General features: G+C 36.9%; 1 protein-coding gene across 2 annotated transcripts; it reads right to left on the bottom strand.

Moving 5' to 3' along the window:
* Positions 1–7,392: 7,392 nt before the first annotated feature.
* LOC132139558 (interleukin-13 receptor subunit alpha-2-like) lies at positions 7,393–17,386 on the bottom strand. Of its 2 annotated transcripts, none has more exons than XM_059548011.1 (10): positions 17,239–17,386; positions 15,895–16,026; positions 12,192–12,343; positions 11,683–11,836; positions 9,943–10,063; positions 9,119–9,303; positions 8,796–8,947; positions 8,228–8,381; positions 7,896–8,004; positions 7,393–7,784 (listed from the first exon to the last, which is right to left on the bottom strand). In XM_059548011.1, exons 2-10 carry the CDS (start codon positions 15,998–16,000, stop codon positions 7,685–7,687), a joined length of 1,233 nt encoding a protein of 410 aa, XP_059403994.1. In that variant the 5' UTR covers positions 16,001–16,026; positions 17,239–17,386; the 3' UTR covers positions 7,393–7,684. The 2 variants fall into 2 exon arrangements, with proteins under 2 accessions (XP_059403994.1, XP_059403995.1); XM_059548012.1 differs by having other exon boundaries at positions 7,896–8,001.
* Between the last annotated feature and the right edge of the window lie 1,644 nt (positions 17,387–19,030).

Raw genomic sequence — 19,030 nt, 5'->3', positions numbered from 1 at the left:
GTCTGAAGGGTTACTAGAAAGCTACAGGGAGGTGAGCTTTAATTAGGGTTGGAGCTGAACTCTGCAAGGCTGCGGAGTTCCCCACCCCGATCGAGCACTACAAAACGTAGATTCTGAGTGAAAAATGTTGGAGGATTTTTATAGAAGGCTAGAGGAGAATTCATTTTTTTGTCCAGCCATATTTGTTTGAACCAGAGTATATCGACCAGAACCTCCGCGAGATGGAGGAGACTGTGGCGGCGGCACAAATTACAGATGTAGTTCACATGGTTTCCCTGTGCTGTAAACAAAAAAATATTTTCTCGCAGGACTACACTGTTCTCCCTGGAGCTTAATTTTTTTTTCTTTTTTTAGATAAATACACATCTTTGTTCAACGCGATACGGGATTAGACAATACCGTTTATATCAATATGAGGTGTGTTAGACTTTAAGTGGCGCTTGTTCAGAACGATGTGCTTTAAGTCGAAAACATTTGATGTGACCCTCCCCAGCTCTCACTATGCACGTGATTTTGCCAAGTAAGACATCTGATGATCCTGGATCAACATTATTGTCCAAAAATATAGATCTTACCTAATCCCTACCCCTAAACCTACCCCTACCCATAATTTATTCCTAAAATCAGTGGGAGCAGCCCAAACAAAACTCATTGGTAATTTCTTATCCCCACTGTGTGCCTTACGAAAAGAAAAGTTCCATATGGCTTGATAAAACTAAGGCGGTAGCTTACCACATCGCTAAAGATATGGTTCCTGTTGCAAGAGTGGAAAAGGAAGTTTTTAAAACACTGCTAAAAACTATTGATCCAAGATATCAATTACCCATTTGCAAGTGCTTTGCAACAGAAGCCCCACCAGAAATGTATACTGATGTCAGACGGAAGCTTTCAGACCATATACGTGTTTGACAATACATTTAATTGAATATTGGGAAATGAAAACTGCAGATTTCCAAACCAGCTATTTTCACCAAGACCACACCGGAAGCAAACAGCTGAAGCCCTACAGGATGCACTTATGACCTGGAAGCTCGATGAGAAGGCACTGGTTGATATAACGACTGACATTGGCAGCAACGTTATCAAAGCGGCCGAACTGAAGAAGTGGCTGAGGATGCAGAGCTTTGGTCATCGACTTCATTTGGCCATTGGTGAGTGCTAAATTTGTATTTTATTTGGAAAAAAATAGGTCTGAAATTGAAAAGCATATTATGCCTCAGAAAAATAATTGTTTGCAGTTGCTGCTTACAGTTGAATACCTAACAAGCATAAGACAATGTATTTATGTCCCTGTCGGGTGAGGAGCATGTCACCATTTCATATGTCAGACCTGTATTACACCTTTTCAACACGAGTCTCCTGTCACATGAAGAGGGTGACAGTGAGCTGTGCAAAACCCTGGAGACCTGCATTGTTGATTACCTTAATTCCAAGTACACGGATCCAGCAACTTGTGCTCTGTTGGACATGGCCTCACTTGTGGATCCATGGTTCAGGGACAAATACATACCATGTGAAAAGATCAATGCAGTGAAAAACCAAGCTGTTATGGAGCTGTTACTCTTGGGAGATTTCCCAAAAATGAAAATTTACCCATGATTTAATCACCCTCAGGGTATCCTAGGTGCATCTGACATTATTCTTTCAGACGAACACAATCGCAGTTATATTTAAAATTGTCCTGGCTCTTCCAAGCTGTATAATGGCAGTAAATGGTGCCTGTGTTTGAAGCCTAAAAAACTGCATCCATCCATCATAAAACTACTCCACACAGCTCCGGGTGTTAATAAAGGTCTTCTGAAGCAAAATGATGCGTTAGTGTAAGAAAAATATAGATTTAAAAAAATGTATTACCTGTTATCTCCAGCTTCCAGTGCGTTCACAACAAGGCGCTCAGACATAGGTGTAGCAGAAGGCAAAACGTAGAGAGAGAGTGATGAACACCTGTCATTGTGAGCTGTGCAAAACCCTGGAGACCTGCATTGTTGATTACCTTAATTCCAAGTACACGGATCCAGCAACTTGTGCTCTGTTGGACATGGCCTCACTTGTGGATCCATGGTTCAGGGACAAATACATACCATGTGAAAAGATCAATGCAGTGAAAAACCAAGCTGTTATGGAGCTGTTACTCTTGGGAGATTTCCCAAAAATGAAAATTTACCCATGATTTAATCACCCTCAGGGTATCCTAGGTGCATCTGACATTATTCTTTCAGACGAACACAATCGCAGTTATATTTAAAATTGTCCTGGCTCTTCCAAGCTGTATAATGGCAGTAAATGGTGCCTGTGTTTGAAGCCTAAAAAACTGCATCCATCCATCATAAAACTACTCCACACAGCTCCGGGTGTTAATAAAGGTCTTCTGAAGCAAAATGATGCGTTAGTGTAAGAAAAATATAGATTTAAAAAAATGTATTACCTGTTATCTCCAGCTTCCAGTGCGTTCACAACAAGGCGCTCAGACATAGGTGTAGCAGAAGGCAAAACGTAGAGAGAGAGTGATGAACACCTGTCATTGTGAGCTGTGCAAAACCCTGGAGACCTGCATTGTTGATTACCTTAATTCCAAGTACACGGATCCAGCAACTTGTGCTCTGTTGGACATGGCCTCACTTGTGGATCCATGGTTCAGGGACAAATACATACCATGTGAAAAGATCAATGCAGTGAAAAACCAAGCTGTTATGGAGGCAGAATCTCTGATGGCTGATCAGTGCAGCTGTCAGCTTGATCCAGGAGTACCCAGTGTGCCTACGTCTACTGACCATGTAGAAATAATGCCACCAACAGCAAAGAAGAAGTCATTGTCACTGGCAAGCTTCTTCAAGCAGAGCACAACAACCACAGTCAACACAGCACTGACAAGGAAGGAGGCAACTGAAACTGAACTTTCAAGCTACTTGCAGTTAATATAGAGAGCGACACCGATCCTCTCAAATGGTGAAAGGAACATGAAACTCTCTTTCCAGCACTGAGCCACTTGGCAAGGAAGTATCTGTTGATACCAGCAACCAGTTCCCTTCCGAAACAGTTTTCAGTTGCAGTTGCAACACTGTAACCTGCCACAGGGCATCCCTGAAGCCTGAAGCTGGTGATAGACTAGTTTTCCATGCACAAAACCCTGTTTTTGTATTATTATTTTTTTACAAGCTGTTTAAATGATGGTGATTGTGACATCTCATAATAAGCTTAGACTTGCAAGTAAACATTTCTTCAACTTTGTAGAAAATACAGAGATATATATCGTATATCGCCATTCATCCCAAAAATAAAGAGATGTGAATTTTGGTCGATATTGTCCAACCTTAAACTCAAATCAGATTATAGCAACAATAATGTATATAATTAAACAATATACAAAGAACCTGGAAAAATAGTCAAAAAACAATTAATTTATAAATTAAAAAAGAAAGAAAGAAGAGGAAAGAGGGGAAAAATACTTCTTCTAAATTCTTGTGAGAGTTATAAAAAACAAGACATCCTTAAACACCAAAGTAAAATTGTCTAAGATAGAAACATGTACAAATATACAGAATTTCTTCCAAAAGGAACATGGACACAGACCCAAAAAAATCGTCCAATCTGCAAAAGGAGCAGATGGGATCCATCTCAGGAAACATTTGTTTTAATTTACAATTAAAAACAATTTACAACAGATTTACAGAGTAGCACCTTAAAAGATATCTCTTTAACCTTATTAGTAATTAAATATTTATTAGGTAAGGACCACACTTTCCTCTAAGGAATATCTTCAAGAATTACTCCAGTAAGATATTACAGAAGGAACAGTAATTGTTTCTTTCTGAAAGAACTGCCGGTCCCACTTTATATTAAGTGGCCTTAACTACTATGTACTTACATCAAAAAATAAATACATGTACTTATTGTGTTCATATTGTATTGTTAATTTGTTTTGCTGCTATTGAGGTAGGACAGGTAAGGTTAGGGACAGGTTTGGTGGTATGGGTAAGTTTAAGGGTGTGTTAAGGTGTGAGGGATGGGTCAACCGTGTAATTATACATGTAATTACAGATGTAATTACGTGCAGATATTTTTAAAATATAAGTACAATGTAAAAACATGTATGTACACAATAAGTGCATTGTACCAAATTAATAATTTAAATTTAAGTACATAGAAGTTAAGGTCCTTTAACATAAAGTGGGTCCAAGCAAAAAAAATCAGTGCAAAAGTGCAAAAAAACAAACAAAAAAACAACCAAATTCTCCAAAACCATTTGTAGTTTTGCATAGCCACACCTTCAGACTAATGGCAGAAGATCTGTGGGCATGACATCTGAGGCTGAGATTACAGCTGCAGTGTACCAACTTTACAGATCAGCGATTGGCTCTTTTAATAAGAAGTGGGGCTTCCTTCAATAGAGCAACCATATCTAGTGTTGCATTGTTCCCCCATTCACAACTATACGAGTGACTACTATAGTATTTGTTTTAATTGATTAGGACAGTTATTAATAATCCATTTATTATGATCTCATAGAAATGCTAACAGCTCCATATACTGTAGCTGAGTGGCCTACTGGAAAGGCAATGATCCAAAGGTCAGCAGCAGCAGGCCACCAGCATTGTGGTGATGCAAGTTAGCTTTAGCAATTTCACTTTTTTTTTTTTTTTTTTTGGTCAGCTTGTGATATGTGTCGCTGTAATGGTGAAAAGACATTTTCATCAGAAGCTTCCTTACAGAGACGGCTTCTGAATTCTCCTGGGTCCTTGGGATCGTTGGAGAATGGCTTTTTGGGTTTGGCTGGAAGTGAAGATACTTCCAAAGAAAGTTTTGCTTGTAGAATTCACATTTTTTTTGCAATTTCGGGTTAAATAGTAATAGTAGTAGATAGTCTTTAATTTATTGAGCATAACTCACAAGAGTTTGATTGTTTGACTCTTGGGAGATACCATAGCAATATCTTTACTGATATTTTTTTGAAAATGAAACATAACCACCATGTCCTCAGCTGTTTATGGAGACTCCTGGTGAATCCCATCACACAACACTTTTAATGGCCCTTTGGCACTGATATTCTATCTCCAGCAGCTAAAGCAAGAAAACATAAATGGCAGAGGGCAGAGAGTGTCACAAATGGGCAGGACTTTCACCGACTATGTCGTCATAGCCTGGAACTGCTCGTGTGGAGAGACTGTTAATGTTTTTTGTAATTATAAAACAATGAGTGAGTGGATTTTTACCATTATAGGCTGGATGTTTTCACACACTGCGGCCACACAACTGTCTTCAATCACATTATAAAAGTGATTTTTGCATTCTATTTCACAATTTCACAAGTGACAAGTGTCTTTCACTTTCTGATGAATAACCATGTGTGTGTGTGTGTGTGTGTGTGTGTGGCTGGCTGGTGGTCAAGGTTGATTTGCATCTTTACTTGGAAATGACATGGTTCATTTTCCTTATTCCAGTGAATGCTATATAGCTCTAGATGATTATCAAGGTTGATATTGTGAGATTGTTGAATAAAGGATTATAGTATTAATGATCTTTATCTGTTCAAGACAACTTGGTGTTTAAAAACTGAAGAGGGTGTACTTTACTGCTTCACTGATAAAGATAACTGCTATCAGTCGATTTAAATTCAATACTTAAAACAAATATGACTGTTACATACACAAACCCGTAGTTATCTGAAGTTCCAGGCAGGCTTTTGCAGGAAACTGCCTTATATTGTACAATATTGTATGTACAATTTTACAATTTAAACTTAAAACTTTAATGAATTTGGGTCAGTTGGAGCATTTTGACTTCATATCAGTACCAATAAATGGCCCAACATGAAATCAACAGGATTTAAAATACTCGAAATTTCTCTAAGAGATATTTATAACATTCTGTTGTACACTGTAAAAATTATTTTTGAAGTTGTAAATAAAACAACGATTATTGAAGTATGTTATATAAGAAAGTACTTTATCCGTTTTACTGCTTTTCATGTTTAATTCAATGTTCGAAAATTTCCATTCGATTTACTTTCATTATTATTATTAATTTATTTTTAGAAAACCACGTTCTCAGATCACAAATTAGATGGTGCAAATGAAATATGCAAAAATTAAAGTCCCTAATTCTATCAATGAATTAGACATGTCAAAATAAAGATCTGCTACCCACCGGCCAGCAAAGAAGCTTTTAGTCAAAAATCTAAAAGAATTACCAAAGTGCAAAACACAAACTAAGATATTTTGAAGACACTTTCAACTTTGTATTCCATAAATGAAAGTAAACAGGGGCCAAAACAACATTTTCCATGGAAGAAAAACAAAGACATATGTTTGTACACCAACTTATGTCTAGACAAGAGTCATAAAGTGAGCAAGGTTTGGATACCTCACTAGGATCCATCAACATTAAATCAGTAGGGTACAAAAAATTAAGTTGGTTTACTATTGGAGGACTGTGGCTTGATAAGATATGAATGTATACCGTTATCAAAACAACACTGCTTGTTGCCTTAGCAATAATTCTATGAATACAGTAACTCCCTGTTTCACGGAAATCTTCATTGGTACTATACTATGTCATGATGACCCACCCAAACATCACCGTTCCAGTCACGGTACATATTCACCAGGTCTAGTCAGCATAGGAAGTGATGATAACCACCACGGGTGCTTTGGTGTTCTGATTTGGAACTGAAGAAGAATGTTACTATGTTTTGTAACTGCATATCTGTTCACAGGGGATGGGTGTTTTACGGACTTCTTGTTGATTGTATGTAATGCAAAAACGTACACAAATAGGATATAAATTCAAGAAAAATGTGTTTTAATAGTGTATTTAAAAGTTAGCACTTTTTCCCAAAGTATATGAATGCTCTTTACTTCTGATTTCTTCATTATGTAATCAGCAGTAAAACAAATTCAAATACTGAAAGTCATACATCCAAGTGAAACAGCAAAAAAGCTGATAGAAAAATAAATGTGACAAGATCACTGGCATTTGAAAACCCATTGATTAAATTGGCAAGATTACTGGCATTTGAAAAATCATTGGCATTTGAAAAAAAAAAAATCTATGAGTAACTTTAAGTGAAACACATGATATGTGTGTAAACATATCACATAGTACTACAGTGGCTTGGTAAACAAAGTAGTTCATACATTCAGGTCAGTGCCGTGGTTCATTTAGGTCTCCAGGGCTCGGCGATATATCTAACGATATGATCATGCACATTTAGTCAGTAAATCTGGTTCCGTGATTAGGGCTAAATTGCCATCACCTGCTTTTAAATGGAGCGGCACTTAATAGACAGAGCCATAGATCTCTGACAAGCTACGCAATATCACGTTCATTATCGCCGATTAATCGTGTTCGATAATGAATATTGCGATAATGAATATTGCGATAATGAATATTGCGTAGCTTGTCAGTGATCTACGGCTCTGTCTATTAAGTGCCGCTCCATTTAAAAGCAGGTGATGGCAATTTAGCGCTAATCACGGAACCAGATTTACTGACTAAATGTGCATGATCATATCGTTAGATATATCGCCCAGCCCTACATATCCATTTCACAAGATTACTGGTTCTATCAGCTATCACTTTAAATGCACTAAGGGTGTTCTCAGGTTTTTTTTCTCTGAGTAGAGTGCTTTTAGTGTAGTTTAGGACTGCTAAAACAGTAGATCAGCGTAGCAGGTCATAGAGAGCATCACTTGAAAATAGGGCTGAGGATAGTGGGCATGGTCTTGTTGACCTTTTCCTTGTATAAAATATAGAGGGGATCCTTTTTGATGATTTTTTTTATGCAACTGTGGGAACAGCAATGAGTTTTAGAGTCAATGTAAAATCGGTGAAGAATAAACATCAGAGAATCTGTAAATGCATCTGTATATTTATAAATCTATTGGCCATATACTTACATCTTCTGTAATATCCATAATGAAAGAGAAAGAATGCCAATGCCAATGACCACCAGGCCCACCAGACCGAGATATTTCCATGCTGGGATGTATTGAGTTTCCTTATCTTCTGATGGTGACAGGAGGAGAAAGTTATAAATGATCCAAACTAACATTAGACCATTTAAATGGAAAGGACTGTTTACAATCTAATTAATAATTTCTGAGGTTCTGAAGTGGGCTGTGTTATACGAATTTTCAAGAGCACATTGAATTAAAATACAACAACTATCTTTAAACATTCATAAACACTTGTCAATTAGAAATGTTTCAGAAGATACAGAAGATCTAACCTGTACACTTTTTTTGGCTCCAGTCACTCCAAATTCCTCCATCAGCGCAGTACATGTTCACCTTTGATCTGATTCGAAAGCAAGTTGTCTGACTTTCTACCCCTCTCAGAAGGCCATAAGATGTGTCCGCTAAATTCTGTGTAACCACCATTTCCTAAAGGGAAAACAAAGACAACATGGGTGCTTTTGACAGACTTAATTCCTGCTCTTTTTGATGTTTGTATTGGCACACACTACCTAAAGCAAATATTGGTTTAACAGTGCATGCCAAAATTCAGAATGAAATAAAAGTGAATGGCAGTTGTTCATGAAGACAAGTGGTGTTTACAAATTACTGGATGTTACAAAGCTATAAAAAACTTTGTCATCAGTGTTCCCCATCAGGCATTTTGGATGTTTCCCTTATCTTATATGTCTGATTCTTATCAGCCCATAACTAAAATCACATGTGTAAAATGTGAGGCACCTAAAATATGCAGCAACCAAAAGGGTTTGCAGAATAGAGCCAATGATAATGTTTATTTTTTCATCTAACTGCACTGGACAGAAGAAATAAAGATTAAAATACCTGCTTCTCTTTGCCATTTTCCATCGCAGTGCTGCTTTCCACCTCATATTCCAAGCAGTGTTCTGGCACCTGACCACTAGGAGGTGACCAATCTAACTTCAAACCTCCATCAATCTCCGAGACATCCATATTGGAGACCACTGCTGGTTTTACTGCCCAGAGAAAGAAAGTGAGAAGAAAATGAGGAATATGTTCTTTAGATGCACTTTACTATTGAGTCAGTCCAGGTTTTTATTCTGTATATGTCCCTAGTTAGCCAAGTTGGCAGATTCTAGACTTATTGTGAGCTTTATCCAGACAAGTATAAAGCAGTGTGTAGTTACCATGGTTTTGGACCTCAATAGAAAAGTAGGCCGTTCTCAGACTTCCTGTTGGAGAGGATCCATTTACACATAAATTAAACTTGGAGAACTCCAAGAGTGATTCTCGAGGAAACCTGCATCCCCTACGACCCTCAGGTAATACGATGTATTCTGGACACTCCTTTGTTTCATCCATTTCCCTGTGCCTGGAAAAACAGATACACATTTATTCATCAAGTTAAGTCATTAAGTGCACTTATTTTATTATTCAAAATGTGATATGTCAATGTAAAACTGATTTGTTTGTTTTTATGTGCATCATAAGACATCATTAGAAAGAAAATGATGTATGCGATTGACCATTGCAAGAAATTATGCCTATTTTCAGAGTATGAATAGATGCTTGTGTTATAAATGGTATTTTGACATCATATTGAAGACTCTGTTTTATTGTGATCTGTTACATAGATTTACTGAAAGAAACAGACGCTGACTCATTCCAGCTAAGCAGTTCTGTCTCGACTTGTAGTGCAGTGGAATGCAGCTATCAGATCCTAGTGGATCAGAACCATGGCTCATATTAAACTTTGCCAGAAGTAACTGTGTGAACTGCATACTCTAGTGAGCATAGCATTTCATTTCCCCCCACAGAACAGATAAAATAGCTGAAGCTTTTACATTTGAATGGTGAGCACTATAAGATCTCTCAGTTCATTCAAGTGAAAATATTTGTGCTTCAACCTGTCCTCTCCTCCCCCTGAGGCAAAAGCCCTTAATTCATCTGTGAAATCATTTGTAATGCATTAATGAGGTTTGTAAGCAGCATTTCACATGGAAGTGCTCACCAGTAATAGAGGTAATGCTGTGAGTTCGGAGGCTGGACAGGTCCTGACTTCCAGGTGCATTCCATGTACTCCTTACCATAGTAGACACAGTGAAAATCTCTTATTCCTGATCCTGCCACACCTGAGACAGGTGATAACATGTTTAGTTTAACAAGTGATAATTATTAAATAAAAAAAACAGTCAGAATAGTAATTGTATTTTAATTGAATATTGTGATATGCTATATTCTAGCAGTATGGATAACACTAGAATGCAGTTCTGCTTAGAAATGAATGAAGCAACTTGGTTTCCTCAAACCAAACAATTAAAATTGCAGTTATTATCAAATTTAAGGTAAAATGTAATCCAACACACAGTTAGGCCTATACTGAGATTTATTTGATCAATTTCATAGAAAGACGCTAAATCGGGCATCAGCTGGTTCACTCCTCAAAAGCAATCTCCTTGAAAACAGGACATTATTGTCATGACTTCGGTCTGATCAGCAGGTTTTTGTTGTGTTTGACAGTTCACCACTCCCTCCCCATCGTTATCCTAATTTCTACCTCAGCTGCTGTCACACCTGTGACTTGTTTATTCCTTAACTCTCCCTCTTTTTAAGCTCCCCTCGTGTGTAGTCTGGTGTCCGACCGTTGTGGTGTTGAGCTACACTTTGTGACCTATAGTTAATCTTGTCGTGTCTTGCTGTGTCTTCTTAGGCTCCAAGTTCAGTCTAGTGATTTCTGTTCACCTTCTCTGCTGCTTGCTCTCAGCCTCCAGTTTCCGCAGTCTTCTGTTCCTGCCCTGATATCGCCAGAATACTAAGTGCCCTACAAGAGACTCTCAGCTCCGACGTTGTGTCAGTACAGACGCTTGGCCACTCTGTGCTGTACTCCATCTGACGTTGCGTCGGCTCTGACGCTGGGACTGTGTGCCCTGGTCCTCAATTACCTTGCCTGGTGGAGGGGCTGGAGGCTCATGTGACTGTACCCCTTATCCTTCCCCTAATCTCGGCCTCAGCTGAGGGGTGCTTGAGTCTTTAAATAAATTTGAGTTGTACCTGCAAATTGAATCCGTGTGTTTCCCTGACAATTATATTATGAAAATGTTTGTGCAATAGATTCCAGATGGATGTGTTTAGACTAGCATGTTCCTATTTATTTTTTTTTTATTATTATTATTGTATTTTGGTTATGCAATATACTTGGTTGCGAACAGATAAACAGAAAATATTCATGTCAATTCAGGTGGTTACACAAATGTCTGCAAGACCAAAGAATTACGCCAACATTTTCACATTTACGCAAGCACTTACAGTAAATTTGCGTCTGCAATTACTATCTGACTGACGTTTTTCTTCCTAATTTGTATTTTCATCATCTGATGCTTACAATCAGATATCAGCAAAAAAGCACACATTTACAGTTACCAGCATGACTGTGGAAATGCTTTATTTCCCACCAGCCATGAATATTTTCACCAGCATATGTGACTGCTCATGTGATCTCCAAATACAATGAGATGACCTGCTATGTCTAAAAAAGACTGCTTTTATTTAATATTAGTCTTCATTTCCTGAGTGATTGTTTTTAACATTTTTCAAAAGTAACTATTTTTAGATGAAAATTTATTATTTTTATTTTTAAAAGAGGCAAATAAGTAATGTAAGGAATAAAATTAGGGCTTCAGTTGGATTCCTCGCAGTCACAATATATGGCTAATCTTTGCTTCAGTGGGATTGAAATGTTTCGAGTCTTTACCTGTAGGTTCAGGTGTCTGGACCCACTCTCTCTCCTGCCCTTGGACTTCTGCCTCATTGGTGCAGGCACACTTCAGCACAGTGAGGATTTTCACCTTGACTGGTTTCTCAAGGTCAAACTGAGCAGCATAAGTCAGCTTGACAGTTCGGACACTCTGTACAACACAAAAAAGAGGGCAGTTTTGAGTCATAAATATCTATGTTTGTAAGAATAATGGCATAATATAAATATAATTAAGGCATGAAAAGCGGCTTAACTTTGAAGATGTTGTAAAAAAAATATGTCTGTCTAAATACTAAGTACATCACCCGCAGGGAGTTGTTCTCTCTGAAGGGTTGCATTAAATGAAACAGATTTTGGCTCTGACAAGGAGTTCGCTGGAACTGACTTAAGTTTACCAAGTTTGTGACATGAGCCTGAGAAATGAATGCTTATGTGCTAAAAATAAAATAAATGAGACTGTGTGTGTGTGTGTGTGGTGTGTTCTGCGAGTTCTCGAGGGTTCCTACCCTCCATCGTTCCTCGTAGGTGTCATAGTATCTGAGCTGGTATCGTACTGTGCAGCCTGTAAGGTTCTGAAGGCTGGCTGGCCGAGTCCAGTGGATACTGAGGTAACCCAGGAGGCCAGGGTCTGTTATCTCAATATTAGCAGGTGGATCCACTGTGGGAAATCAACACTGTATGTCTATGAACAATGTTAACTTTTGCGATTTCTTTGATCAATTTTGCGATTGTGACACACACCGATATGCTTTTACAGTCATAAATGCATTCAGGATTAATTTGAAACATATTTCCAAAAGAAAACCAATTAGAGCTTTATCAAAAAGTTGTAAAGTCTCTAGAACAGACGAGCCCGAATCTCTCTGTTCGCACACAGATTTCCTTTGCTCTGTCACAAAACCAGACGTGCTTGCTCAGATAAACGCTGCTTCTGAGAGGAGAAACATAGTATCTCAAAATTGGGGATGTTGTATACAACAATACTACTGTAATTGCTGTTATGTTAAACAATATACGATCTGGCAGTAAATTATAGAATTGCATGTAAACAAGCAGCAATCTTCACTTTGCAAAACATTAAAACATGCCACAAATAGCCTACCTACACTGTGGTGATGATACCCTTGTTGTAACCGGCTTCAACATCAATTGGAAATGTCCAAGTATCGTACCAGAAGTTCAAAATTATCGTATTTGGAAGAAAATTATCGTACACGAGTCAAAAGAGTTATTTATCTATTCTAAACCAACAACATTTTGACACTACCTGCAAATTACCACAATAGATAACAAGGCGTATTGTTGGACGGAAGCAGTGAGACAAAATACTATTCCATTATTTTCAGTGACTGTCTGCTTCGCGGCGCATATTAAAACATATTTAAATGATTTTTAACACTTGCTTTGTCGCGTCCAGTGAAGAAGGAATTTAGCTGTTGCTGTGTGGTGCAGTTAACTCCACATCTGAGCCGCTGTCATCGGAAACCTGCGTGTTGCCAGATGTTGAAGAGGTTCTTGCTGTGTTGGACCGCAACTAGTGCTCGTTGGCTTTAAAGCAGGGCACTCAACTGCATTCTTAACACACCCTCAGGTGCACACGAACGCATTTAGAGAGTCCGTAATGAGCCGATTTCGTTTATGAGTAAAGAAGCCCTATGACTGCAACTACTATCATTTAAATTTTCATAAAATTCTGGAATTATCGTACATTACGGGTTTTTTTCATTATTGATGGTACATCGTACAGGGGTAAAAAATTATCGTGCAAATACGATAATTATCGTACGTCTGGCAACACTGCCTAGAATGGCCAAAAGTCACTGCCTTACACACTTCTCTCTCCATGACGGCGAGAGACACATTCTTAGAAATGTACCAAGAACATCCAACCTAACTTGAACATAAACACACGTAACTTTACTAACACAAACCCCAACCATATTGCTGTAATAACGCATAAATCAACTCCCAACAAACAATTACCCATAATGCACTAGCGCTGACTGCCGGTCTGTACAATATGACAACCATGACAACACATCAACACCCAATCAGTCATTCATTGTTAGCGTTATGCATAAGCATATTGATAAAGCACTGCTGCAGTAACGTTATTACACCAAGGTATTGCTGCTTTATTCTTTATGACAACTCCAATAACAACGACAAGCAGTTCAAAACAATTGACAGCAAAAGACCAAGAAGCTGTGCTAGCTTAACGTTACACAACACACATAACGTTACACAAAATACTTGAGCATGCTACAATTATTAATAATAATACTTACAGGTTGTGATTCGGAGGAGGAGGAAGAAGCTAATCCAAATATATTCAGTACTGTAACCTGTACTGTAATGTCGGAGAAACGTCATTAAAATTACGCGAGGTTCGGGCTAAACTTCTGTGTTAGTAAATATGAACAGTAGCCACTGACTCTTCATATGCTTGTCCCTGGGCAGTGGAAAAAAAAGGTCACAAAACACAGCGCGTCTTGTCGACATGATGTTTATCAGCTGAGGTATTTTGAATGTTTTTACGTTTTCTGAGCGGGAAGCACGCACGCAAGCAAAGTGGGCAATTAAAGAGACAGCTTCACCTTTTGCGTATCGCGATCACGAAAGGACAACTACAATGCATTAAACATGAAAGCATAACGAAATAATTTATTTTATATATATATTTGTTTAATTTTATGAATTTATTTATTTTGTGTAGGCTATCCTATTATAGGCAAGAGTGTGAAATCCGTCTGTGTTTTATTTTCGGCAAAATCTCGTTTATGTGTGCTATTAATAATTTTTCATCTGAGGGTGCTTTCACTTTTATTTGAGGGTGCTTAGCACCCTCAAGCACCCCCGTAGAACCGGGCCTGTACGGGAGGTCAGGGCCGCGGAAAATCGTGCTATAAAGCGATTTAGAAATCGATTTCTTTTAATCGCACAGGCCCTAGAATGGACTGGAAATTAACAGAAAATAATTGCCGGCCCACCTGCAATACCACCGCAACCCACTAAGGGGCCGCGGACCACAGGTTGAAAACCACTATCATACAGTAAAGCTATAAAGGAAATGATGTCAAAAGGAAATATAAACGGTGTCATAATGTTAAAGACATTATTAGGTTAACTATTTGCTATTGGTTTACCTACACTCTAAACAAGTTGGTTCTTTAAAGGTTCTTTACACATAGTAATAGTTCTATTTATAGTCATATCATCCTAAACAACCGTTTTATGCTAAAATGGTTCTTTTTGTTAAGTGTTTGGGGTTGTTGTTGTTGTTGTTGTTGTTTTTTTAATCTGTAACGATCCAAAAATTCTCTCAAAGCCACATCATTATTGATTTGGGAACTCAGCCATCCAACTCTCAACATGTACTTGAAATTCTTATTAAAATGAGTTTCTACCAGTTTTTCTCTTTTCAGTTTTTATTTTTTATTTACCAGAACATGTGTAATCAGCTGTAACCAGCTTAGTTGAGGATATTTCTCCCCTCTTCTCTACTAGGCAAGTAAGTGACAGAGATTTAGCTTTTTGCATTGTGAAGGGCTCACATACTGTCCATTTTAGCCTTCATAAACTTAATAGCTTTTACTTAAATGAAAGAGACACACTGTGACTCTAGACTCATTTGTATCTTTCTACCCACACAGATGTTGTTGCGTTCCACAACCTCATCCACTGCAGAGAGAAACTATCACTCAGTTACCAAAATACAACTATGAAGATATTTCACTGGAACTTGGCCTTCATTACATTTATATTGTGTTTTATTTCTTTATGTATGCATTCGTGTTAAGTGTCTATTATCATTTATTAATGTAACTAAAGGCATTTTTACTACAATTTCTTATGGCAAAAAAAAGTAGATAAATAATTTATATTTTATTAAATGTAGAAAAGTAAGTATAAGACCAGGTAGAAAAAGGGGTAAAAGACATAATATAAATAAATTGTATATAAACTGATATGAATAATTTCTTTAAAGATTCTTTATAGCCCTTTCAAAGCTTGGTTCATCATATGAAACTTATAAAAAAGGGTTAGCCTATATTTAACAGTTCTACTTAAGAATCTATAATAGCTCAGATAAAAGTAATGTTGAGTCAGAATGACTAGAACTGTTTTCCATTCCATTCCAACCATTTATTTTTATATAGTTATTTTTTTTAAATATATAATTTCAGTGGAATTAGCCAGAAAGCTTACCTGCCACCCCGCAGGCCGTGACCTCTGATGTAGAGACTGGCTCTTGAGTCAGCAAAATCAGAGTGAATGCAGAGAGCCATGCAGGAAACTTATTCAGCAGCATCATGTTCTTCTGAAGGTTATTATCAGTATCTAGAGAGGAAAAAAACATTAAACATTTACATCAGTCGTCTCTCTTCGCATTTGTTTTTGCTACCTTTAGGGTGATGTAATATGATCTGCAATCATGATAAAAGAGTACATTGTGTTTAAAAAGGGAGGTGTTTAGATCACCCACACTGTCGCCAGACTTTTTTTCCCCATGGGGTTGGACAATGAATAACTGCATGAGGTGTGGCTCCTTTATTTCCCCTGAACAGTTTGGTATAGCCTTCTTAGTATCAGCTCTTTGGCATCCTAACCTTAAAACAGCTGTTCTGTATCACTGTGTATGTGACAGAATACACGGTCTCGCCTTAAAGAGACAGTTCATTAAAAAATGAATAAAAAAAGAATATGCTGTCATTGTTTTTGCAGAATATGAAAGAAGGGATTTTGATACTGGTAACCAAACAGTTTGGTTACTTTACCTTACGCTACTTTAATATTGCATGCAAGAAAGTAATACAGGTTTGGAATAACATGAGGGTGAGTAAATGATTCGGTGAACTATCCCCTAAACACATTCCCAAATCTGATTTTATACACAAATAGATTTTAAAAATAGAGAAGAAGGAATTTACTATATAAATTCAGCATACGAATGGAACATACCTTAAAAAAAAAGTTAATATTTTGTTAGAATCTAATGATGTTACATAAACAGAATGTTTTTTTATATAATATTAAAAACACACAAATATTACATTTTCATTATGTTTAAATGTTTAGATTAAATACATTTTATATAGAATTTATTAGATATTCAATATCAAGGTGTTCAGAATCATTTTAATTTTGTAATTATGTTTTAATATATATAAAGTATAACGATTAAAGAAGCAAACTCAATTTTGTTATATAGTTATTTTTGTTCTTTTTAGCAGATCTTGTTTTGAGTATATATATATATACATCCATACACACACATAAAATAAATGCCTTATAATGTATTAATTATATTGTATAATAAAAGTTGCTATTTTGATCAACTTTCACAAATTTTCATTAATGTTGATATCTGCACACACACACACAAAAACTAATATAGTTTATCCGCTCAGTCAAGCTAAATTCAACCTATACATAAAGCAGATCTGAACATATGCTGAGAAAGAAATCAGGTAAAATATCCACACATGATGAAGATATAACTTATTTTATGCTACTACAGCACAAAAGAACAGGTTAAACAAGCCCACTTACTGTCACTGCTCTGTAATAGAGAGATCTTGATAGGATGAGCCCATATAGGTGCCTCAGGATGGTCTGAATGAACTTCTCAGTGTTCTCAGATTTTGTTGGATACAGCAGCACCCTCTTATGTGACTCATTGCGTACTTCAGCATAATTCACTGCCTACCTAGTGTATAGTTACAGGGTTTTTCTTGAACAGCATACACCTCACACTGTCAAGATAATAAGGCTAGTTCCATTGAATGTTTTAATTAATACGTGTGGTTTTGCCATTAAATGTGAACCGTTTAAATGATCCTGTTCGTAAAGGTTTGTTATAAAGCAGTCGTGTTATTCGAGCGTTCTGCATTTATGTCATGCTGTGTGAATCAGCATTGTTAGGCTCTTGTGTTTACTTTGGCTTCCTCTGTTTATTCACTTTCTCCTTATGTGTTGAAATACAGCCAATTTAAGACAGCAAGAAAAACACATCGTCTTTCAAAGACTTTTTACAAACCAAACCTATTTGCAAGAGGAATGTTTGTTGAACACAAGTCTTTCAGTTCCCAAAAGTACATTTCTCTTTTTCACAGCTTCAAATGTCCCCTCTGGGTTTTATGCTGAAGGGAAATAGCATGTTTTCAATTACCTTTTTGATAAAAAGTGACAGAAAATTGACAGAAATAACTCTGAGGAGCATCAGTTAAACAGTGTAGCCTTCAATAGGATATAGGCTATATAATACAGCAAGTTTATAGCTTTTATAAACCAATATACCAAAAGCATAAACTCATTTCTGTTTTGCTCTTTCTTTAATAATAAAAAAAAAAATAATAATAATAATATGCAGTACATGTAACAGTTGCACAAACACACGTTTGTTAAAGGCGTAATGGTTTTTATACTGTACAAACTGTATATTCTATGGCCCTACACCAACCCTACACCTAACACTAACCTTCACAGGAAACTTAGTTTAAAAAAAAAAAAAATTACTTTCCCAAAAAAACTCATTTTGTATGATTTATAAGCATTTTTAAAAATGGGGACATGGGTTATGTCCTCATTAGTCACCCTCTCCTTTTAATACCTGTGTCATACCCATGTCTTTATACAGTTGTGTCCTGATATGTCACAAAAACATGAGCACACACACACACACACACACACACATTAATAGGTTCATATCACATAAATATATCTGATAAATACAAACAGTATTGGACAAGTGTTTGAATGACTCTTTCAAGTTATGCTACACTGATTTGACATTTAAAGCCTTAAATAATGAGAGCTGCAAACAAGATCAAATTAAGAGTGTACTAATTTTTGTCCACACAACCCTTCCTTCCTGACCCCCTGCTTTGGTTGATTCTCTGGAAAAGAGATAATTGCTTTCCTGGGAAAAGGATTCATACTTCAATAACAATGTAGCGGACATACAGGCACATCTCATACTAATAATTTTAAACATTGCTTATTTTAGTTTGACACTTAAGAGAGTGTCATGAAGAATTGTTTTTTCCTGCAGTGAAGAAGCACAAAGCAAATGACAAGGACACAATAAAACACTGTAAATGATCAATTTATTACAGTATTTTGACCTTGGTATCATTTTGTTGCCTTTTTAGGAAACATCCTAATGTGTAGAAACAGGTTATGTACATGAATGATGCTATGATCCAAACATGCAATCAAGCTGTCATACAAAAACATATACATATAGTACGCACTGCGTAGGAGGCATCTCAAACCTGTCTATTACTTTTTAATCAAAACTTCTTTTTACAAACTCAACAGCTTGAGTTGAAAGGATTGTGAA

The sequence above is a fragment of the Carassius carassius genome, chromosome 4 (assembly GCF_963082965.1).
Source record: "Carassius carassius chromosome 4, fCarCar2.1, whole genome shotgun sequence".
NCBI classification, from domain to species: Eukaryota; Metazoa; Chordata; class Actinopteri; order Cypriniformes; family Cyprinidae; genus Carassius; species Carassius carassius.
The sequence above is the reverse complement of the archived record's forward strand: the minus strand, read 5'-3'. Positions and strand labels throughout refer to the sequence as shown.